This window comes from Papaver somniferum, chromosome 5, assembly GCF_003573695.1.
Source record: "Papaver somniferum cultivar HN1 chromosome 5, ASM357369v1, whole genome shotgun sequence".
Taxonomy (NCBI): Eukaryota; Viridiplantae; Streptophyta; class Magnoliopsida; order Ranunculales; family Papaveraceae; genus Papaver; species Papaver somniferum.
The window spans coordinates 203,186,653-203,195,851 of record NC_039362.1 but is presented as its reverse complement, the minus strand read 5'-3'; the positions used below and the strand labels follow the sequence as shown (position 1 = coordinate 203,195,851).

The following is a 9,199-nucleotide window of genomic DNA, read 5'->3' as shown; positions in this document are numbered from 1 at the left end:
TCATTTGAAGAAACAAAAATATAAATGGTATTTTGATAAGCAATGAATGGCATTATATTGGACTTCAGATCTGATGAGTTTCAAATTCCTAAAAATTATGCGTACGTACAATGAAATAATTTTATTATGATGATGCCTATAATATTAATAATAAGTTAATGAGAAAGTCTAGCCAGAATACCGACGAATGGAGAAACAATAATAGTGTTAGGCTAATTTTGTATATAATTATCTCTTGTGTCCGTAAACCGATCTCCTTTATTAGGACCTCCCACAACTGCCCCAGAAAGTATATTTGGATTGGGTTCAGTCTTGGTGTACCATGCATGGAAACCTTGTTCGCACTTCGCACGAAACCTTTGTGATGTCATCCTTGTAAGAAACAATTGAAGACGCTCTGTGGTGATGTCATCCATATAGCTCATGTTCAACGGGTTCTTCCCCAAAATATAATCCACTTGAAGCTGAACAAAATTATAAAGATCGCCTGGAGTAACTAAAGTATCGCCACATTGAAGATCCGGATCAACAACTTCTGCGTAATCCAGAACCAACAAAAGCAAAGCGGTTACGTAATTAAGACTGTTCCATTCGTTGAAATACAGTAAGCCTTCCGACTCGGTTGGTTGAAAATTACCAAGACCTTTCTGAATACAATTACAGATGAACTGTTGAACATTATCCAAGTATGGAGTCCATGTCTCAGATTGATCATCAAGTCCTCCCGCGAATAAAAGCTGAATAAATATTTAACATTTAGCAGACGCAAAATTTATTAGTCTTTAAGAAGCTCAAATCTGAATGTCTGACATGCACATACCTTAGTTACCGTCATTTGTTGTTGAAATATATGTTGTAAAAACATTAATTAATTTCCAAATGTTATTCTCACAATTAAATGGTTTTAATGTGACCATTATTCCTTTCCTTAAAGAATGAATTTATTTTGTTTTAATGTCAAAAATCGTTTTCAAATTGAGTGGGTTAATGAAGCTAATTATGTCCTTCATTTACTCATATTTATTTCCTTGACTATTAAAATAAAATCAGAATTTTTTTATGAAAAGGGTTAGAGGAGTTGTATAACATTTTCTTATGAGAGAGTTTTTTCATTTATGTTTCGGAAGAGTTGTTGAAACATTTTTTTTTAGTGAGAGAGTTTTCTTTTATGTTTCTTGGGTTTCCAAAGAAAAATGAATGGTTTGTAATAAAGAAAAAACAAGTGTGTGATCATCCTTGGTTTTTCTAAAGAGTTCTGAGCAAGAATGAAGTGTAGAAGTTTCACATCCTCTCACCGTGCAAGAGTGATTGTGTAAGAGATTGATCTCGGCTGTTTTATCCTGGGGATGACGCGCTATTGAAGAACTGCTTGCACAATCTTGGGCAGAGCCGCGAAACGTCTTAAAGAAAGCGACCTAGTCCGCGACTCAGCCATAACGTTATTTGTTTCCTGTTTGATTTATTTGTTGTGCAGGCATGATTCGGCAATTGTTCCAAACAATTTTAAGACGTTTTTCTGCAATGGAAATCAAAAGAAAAACGATTGCTAAAACGCGATAAGTATCATTTGTTTTGTTTTATTTTGTTTTATAGAATTATAACCGGTGTAATTTTAATTTAGCGATTGAACATGATGCTTGAGATTTTAGGTTAACCGTTACCTAAAGTTAATTTTGTATCTAATTTTGATGGACTATGATTATATTATGGATGATATTTTTCATCATGAAAACCTAACATAGAAAAATGTTATTGATGATAAACAAATATTTTTAAACATGCTTTTGATTTTTATTTCTATCTCCTACATGAAAATGAAAATGAATTGGGTCTAGAAATATTTACTAGATATACTAGACATCATGAGGATAATCCACGCCGAACTTCACAATTTTTGAAGCACTAAAAGTATTTTTAAGGTATTTTAGAATACTAAATAACGTATCTGAAACATTCTGTTGGGAAGAAATTTATTGCTAAATAAATTCGTTTTTGCTAATCTTTGTGTAGATATTTTGAAATAGTGTAACATGAAGCTCATAGATCAGGAATTAATCTTCAAAATCCAATTTGAAGTTTTCCATTTGAATTTTTAAATTGAGAGATGTGGTAATTTCAAAATTGTTGTGTATGTATGTCCAAAATAGGAGACATGATACTTGAGATTAGAGATTAGAGATGTAAGAACTTATACTAAAAGTCATGTTTTGATTTTACTACTTCATACTCTTGTTTTGATAATGAAAAAGAAGATTATTGTTAGCAATCAAACTAGTGCACCACATATGTTTGATAAAATGCTTGATAGTGAGTTATAAATATATGATGTTATAACTATAGAACTTTGAATCTTTGTTTGAAATTTAAGAGAAACTTGAAGTACTATATTTTAATTGATTTTTAAGTAATTATGTAAGTGCATACCTTACTTATTTTTGGTTTCGAATGATCACATGTGAATGATTGTGACAGGTGCATGAGAATTCACCTACTTGAGCAAGTTTTTATTTTCCAATGAAATAAAAATAGCGGGGAGATTAATCGATGTGAGGAGCAATGAGGTTGCTGATTTCTTTGTTGGTGCGCAAAGAATGGAAAATGGTTTATAACCAATTGAGATTTAAAAGCAATTGAGGTATGTTTGATGAACTATTTGTAGTGATTGTAGTGATCAAATAATGGAATTCTAAATTGAATAAATTGATTGTTCAATCTTAGAATAAATTTTAGGGAAACAAGATATTGGCGTGTATGACAATAAACATGTGACTCATATAAGTTTGGAACTTATGAGATGGAATTCTATGCGAACCCAAAACCGAAATATTTTGAAACCTAGTCAAAACCAATGTGAATATCAACTCTCACCAAGAAATGAACATAATATTGATTATGAATTTATTTGCTATTGTTGCACGGTATTGCAAGGATATCAAATGTTATTAACAACGCTTTTCAAGCTAAGTTAATGTGAATTGTGGATACGGTGAGAGGTTGGTATATATTGGTGGTTTACACCATGTTTGTTTTGATAGGTTATAGTTCAAAATTTGAACCAAATTGTTTGAAAGAAAGTGGTGATGAGATATACTCACATCACTAGGATTTTCGGTATTAGTATGGTTCAAAGTTTACTTCGGGTAGAACAATTTTATTAAAATGTTCATACTTCCGAAATGAGAAAGAATTCTAGTTTCCGCCTATCTTGTTATTAACAAGATTCATATTAGAAATTTGTTGAACTTGATCATTACACTACTAAAAATGATAGGTTATGGATAAAATGCTTGAACATAATATTACAATTTTATCATAACATGAATTGAATTTTGAATATTTGAAATATGAGATTTTGTCATGCTTTAAGAAATGAATGAGTTAGTAACGAATGAGAGCATGTTATAGTTTCTTATAAACTTGGTGAATTTGTGAGTAACATGTATGTAATCTTACCTAACTCATAAAAGCATGTACACTTCTAAATCTTTCGCAACTTGCAATGGTTTTGGATGAAATAAAATATTAGAGAATTTTATAAAGATGCTTATAGTAACTTGTTTTGATATCAAATATGATCTATTGAGTAGTGAATTAGAAAATGTTATTATCATGAAAATTGGTTGAATTTTTATTCTCTATATTGTGTAAAACGTTTTGGGTCTAGATCATTGGTTCATTAGTTTTTCACATTTTTTGGAGTCTTTGGATATTGTTTTGAAATTTTTGTTTGAGTCAAAAAATAGTGGGGTCCATACCCTATGATTTACCAACTTTGATTTAAATCAGAGGAACTATAAAAATGAAGGTGACAAGTAATTCACTAAGAATGAATCTAGAAATGCATAACTATAGTGAGACTAAGAATTAGGCATGAATATTTTGTTGATGGAAAATAACTTCTTATAGAGAGTAACTTTGTTCTTCAAATTATTAAATCTTTGGCAAAAAGTTTTTATGAGCCTATTGTTTTTAGACAAGCAAACAGAAAATTATTGACTCTTGCATTCATGTCGCTAAATAACTTACATGCTTGTTTTGTTGATGTTGTTTCTACAATGTATGATTTGTTATAGTCATAAGTAGAAATACATACTTCTGTGTAAGTTAAGGATGAGAATCTATGTAAACCAAGCATGGAAAACTGTGTAGTTTCAACAATAAACGAAATTATATAAGTTAGATAAGTTATCATTTATTTTCTGAAAAACAACTTTAAAACAATTTATAAAATAAAAATTGTTTACTTGATTCATTCGAATGATTTCAGAATTAATGGAAGTGAAATGCACAATACTATTTGTTTTGTATGCATTAGTGATTTTTTGAATTTTTATTCTAACTTATAGGATGAAAATGAAATTGAGAACATGCTTAGTTTGCTATTTTACATGAAAGACTTGAGTGAAGATGGTGTATATTTTTGAAATGAATTTTTTCTTTCCCTGGATCAATTTTCATTTCAATAAAAACAGAATTTTTAAAAGAGATAGAAATATATATAGTCTGACTGTAAACAAGTTTTCACTCATTTGGTTTAGTGCTAATGCTTTTGAGATTGTGTGTGATTGCACTAGACATGAGTATGGTAGCTCAGTATGCTTCTTTGCTACGTGATTGATTATATATATATAAGTATTTTTTGTAGTGGGGGTGTAATATATTGCTTCCATAGTGGGGTTTTAATAATCATATTTACCAATCCTAGTATGGAAAATTGGTAAAATATTGAGAAGGTTGTGAGGTGTTTCAAACACATCATACGCCTAGAAATACACTATCTAAATTGTTACCGCAATCCTTTAAGGATGGTGCGAAGCTGATTGGACATCCTTTCAGTTGAATCCTTTAAGGGATGGAACGATTCGATCCTCTAATAGATAGAGGAACAGACATATTAATCCAATGTGATAGTACCGCGGATATTGCATAAATTGAGAACATAACGACAACTACAAGAGTTAATTTTATGAGAATATGAATTATATAGTGTCTGAAAAGAGTTTTCATTATTCCTTTGACGAAAGGATTAATAAGAAGATGTGAATACATCTTAGGGATGAGGTTTATGCCCATTGATATTGAGTCACCTGTGATGGATACCCAACCTAGAAATAGGTTCAAAGGGAATAGACGAAGTCACAGGTGATATGGAGATGCGAGAATCATGCTTTTGAAGAATTCATCCCACGGCATGATATCCTGAAGGGAGTAGAGGTTGAGTTTAATTTTTAGATTTTAATTTTTAAACTCTTAATGATGTTTATATCTCTATTTAGAGTGGGGTACTTTCAGGAGTACTCTTGATAAACTCACCTATGTGAATGTGAAAGTGTGGCCGCTTTCTATGAGAATATAGGCAGTTCTCTAGATCATTCATTAAACTGGGGCACAAACACATGGCCATAATGTGCTGGCTTTATACTTTACACTAGTATAGTCGTGTGTGTTAAGTAATATTTTATCTCCTAGAGTTCAAGACTTATGTTCACTCTATGGTCAGATTTGAGAGAGCCTATTAACACTACGTAAAGGTTCAAGTCGCGAGACACCTTTGCTTATGCACAATTCTATAAGTTCTTACTCAATGTTTTGAAAAATATAAGTGGGGGATTGTTGAGATATATGTTTTAAAAACATTAATTAATTTCCAAATGTTATTCTCACAATTAAATGGTTTTAATGAAGAATTTATTTTGTGACCATTATTCCTTTCCTTAAAGAATGAATTTATTTTGTTTTAATGCCAAAAATCGTTTTCAAATTGAGTGGGTTAATGAAGCTAATTATGTCCTTCATTTACTCATATTTATTTCCTTGGCTATTAAAATAAAATCAGAACTTTTTTTATGAAAAGGGTTAGAGGAGTTGTATAACATTTTCTTATGAGAGAGTTTTTTCATTTATGTTTCGGAAGAGTTGTTGAAACATTTTTTTTAGTGAGAGAGTTTTCTTTTATGTTTCTTGGGTTTTCAAAGAAAAATGAATGGTTTGTAAGAAAGAAAAAACAAGTGTGTGATCATCCTTGGTTTTTTCTAAAGAGTTCTGAGCAAGAATGAAGTGTAGAAGTTTCACATCCTCTCACCATGCAAGAGTGACTGTGTAAGAGATTGATTTCGGCTGTTTTATCCTGGGGACGACGCGCCATTGAAGAACTGCTTGCACAATCTTGGGCAGAGCCGCGAAACGTCTTAAAGAAAGCGACCTAGTCCGCGACTCAGCCATAACGTTATTTCTTTCGTGTTTGATTTTATTTGTTGTGCAGGCATGATTCGGAAATTGTTCCAAACATTTGTACACCAGCGTCCTTTTAGTCCTAAGAGAACTCTGTTTGAGACCTCTATCATCAGTTTCTTGAAGAAAACTCAGGTACTTTTTCATCCATTGTGGCGTAATTAAGCCATACTCTGCCTACAACAACTCGTCCTGCGCAATTAACATAAACATTCTTAATACACCTTAAGTTTTAGATCAAGGAAAAAAACACGCTTTAAGTCGAGTAAGTAATTTACCGTATAGAATTTTCTTGGGTAAAAATATTTTGCCACTATGATGCTGTCCTGGTATTTTCCCTTGTGATCGTGAGCAAAGTCCCGGAACTTCGATGTAATAATAATTTGAGTGAAAACAGAAGATTTCTAGAAATGCGGCATACACATGCATATAAAAGTTAGATTACTTGTTTGGCATGGAGTAGAAGTGTTTTTGCATATGTATAGTCGGATTCGTTAAAAGAAATGGATGCAGCATCAAGAGCAGTAGCTGTTTCTCCCGCAAGGTCATACCCCGTGTAACTACGGAAAATCCATAGCTACACCTACACTTGTATTCATTGTTCTTCACTAATAATTATTTGATTTACATAGACTCCATTAAAGAGTTTTTTGGGAGTTCTAGATCTAGTTTTTGGGGAAGAAGAACATAAGGATAAAATAAAATCCGATCCCTTTCTCTCTCTTAGATATTTTCTTAAGTACTAGAGAGTAGAAATGAATTTACAAATATAAACTTTGCTTACAAACTAAGCTATTCTGGTCTAGATATTATGTAAACTATCCTAGGAATGTTATACTACACCGGCTTTCATTAGGCACCACATGTCGAGTATGGTTTTTGGTGTCTACATTTTGCCCTATTTTCCTTGAATATTGCTTGAAGAGCGATCCTTAAGGAAAAATCCATTTTGGTACAGTCCTTGGAGCGAGACGTGTGGTGCTTGAGTGGATGACTTTGACCTTTGCTGATAAAGGAACGAGCGAAAGAATAATTAATCGAAAAGTACATACTTGCCTCTTATTCTTTTGCGAAATTTCGAACTTCGTTGTTGTATAGATGCACCCTTCCTTGATCTTGTTGTTTTCGATCATGAGTTGTTGTTGGGACCATTCATTGCTTCGCTTCGATTTTGCCCTTATATGTTTGGTTGTTGATTCATGCGTTATTATTTCGTGGATCATAATTCCTTCGTCTTGAATCCTCATGCCTAAGATTTTGACCAATCCAATCCTGATCTCTACTCGACACATCTACCCACTTCGCAGAGATTACGTTCGACGGATCCACTTTTTCGTATATTAAGTCGTCTTCCACAGCGCGTATCGTCCTCAATAAGAGCCGAGAAGTTCATTCTTCTGTCGGGATCGGCACAACCTCGCTAACTTGCCTCAGCTTTTCCTCCAAGGCTATATATTCCTCCTGCAACTGTTTGTATGGTGTCCGTAAAAACGGTGATATCTGCAGAACTCATGACTCCTAGTCCCCGGAATTGGTTCTCTTCTCGAATTCGGCAGCACCGGGATTTCCTCCGTCAGTACTACTTCTCTCCACAGTCGTGTTGAGCCTCGGGAGTTTTAACTCCGTACATGATATCATGTTCAATCCCTACTTCGTTGGCTTTATACTCTTAGTATGGTGACTACCGGCCTCATCACCTCGCGACTTTCGGTCTCTTTGCAGTGACCCTCCTTGCTTTTGGTCATCCCGTCTCAGCTCTCCCTCAGTGTTATTTCCAACCCCGCATGGGTCATAGTGGCTGGCACGCCTTTCTCCTTCGTCCAATGCGACTCATTTTTCCTCAGTGAGCTTTCCACTCCACTTGTACCCTCAATATCCGTAGCTCATGTGATATTTCGTTATCCACATTCCCTCATCTTGTCTCGCCAATGCTTCTTTCTCGTTTATTTCGTTTGCTCTCATCCTCGCGCCTTCTTCCTTCTTCGCATCTTAGCCTATGATTTTCGTATCTCGCCTCCACTAGCTGTATCCTTAGGTCTCTCTCCCGGTCATATCCTTCTAGTAGCCTTTTCCTCTGCATTCCTCGTTCGTCTTCTTCCTCGTAATCTTCATAAGGTCCTTCCCCTTGATATATGATCCGTTTTTGGGACGAAGCCGTTATCGTTTCCGAATTTGTATCTCCTTCTTGCGAGATCCCCATCACCACTTCGTTGTTGTGTTCATGCCCTTGTTGTATAATCCGGTCGCCTTGTTTTGCCATTCCATCTTGCTTTTCCGGTTGGTACCTTACTTGACGGGGTGTCTTACTTGGTTCTTTCGATGTCATATCCTTATCAACATCATCCTCCTCTTCCTCTTCTTGATTCGTCCCCTCTTCCGCAACAGCCCCGACTTTCATGATTCAGACACGTTTCTTCATGGATTCATTTTCTTCGCTCGACTTTTTCTTTCGTTGTCTTACGATTTCTTGTCCTTCCCCTCCCACCGATGTCCTTCATTTTCTCCGGGCCTCCAACCGCTTGATCTGTAACACCTCTTCGCGAATCGCTCCTCCCGGTCCTCATATCTCGCAGTTCGTCCAAAACCTCCTGGTTCAAGTTTCCTTCATTTTCTGCGCGACGTTTGCCTCTCACTTCGTCAGGCCTTCCTTCTCCTCGTTGTATCTCTTCCTAGTGTCTCCGATTTATTTCGTGTTGCCTTTCGTTTCATCTTCGTATCTCCGCCTTTCATCGTCGTCCTCATGAGTATATCTCCCTTTTCTTCTATATGTGTGCCTCATTTTGCTTTGGTGGATGAACTTAATCTATCCAAAGAAAAAGTAATATAGTGCTCCTTTGTCGCCTTTGCCTTGCGTTCGTTAAGTCTTGAAGGTATTGGTCTCGTTTCATGTTGTTTTTGGTTCCTCGTTGCATGATTTTGGTTTTTCGTTCATCCATTGATCTTCGCGTTGTTTGGATCTTGATTCGTG

The 9,199-nt window shown here is 34.8% G+C and overlaps 1 protein-coding gene across 1 annotated transcript; it reads right to left on the bottom strand.

Moving 5' to 3' along the window:
* Nucleotides 1-212: 212 nt before the first annotated feature.
* On the bottom strand, nucleotides 213-835 carry LOC113280593 (endoglucanase 14-like). Its single transcript, XM_026529203.1, has 2 exons — nucleotides 821-835; nucleotides 213-737 (listed from the first exon to the last, which is right to left on the bottom strand). The coding sequence occupies exons 1-2, from the start codon at nucleotides 833-835 to the stop codon at nucleotides 213-215; spliced, it is 540 nt and encodes a 179-aa protein (XP_026384988.1).
* Nucleotides 836-9,199: the final 8,364 nt, after the last annotated feature.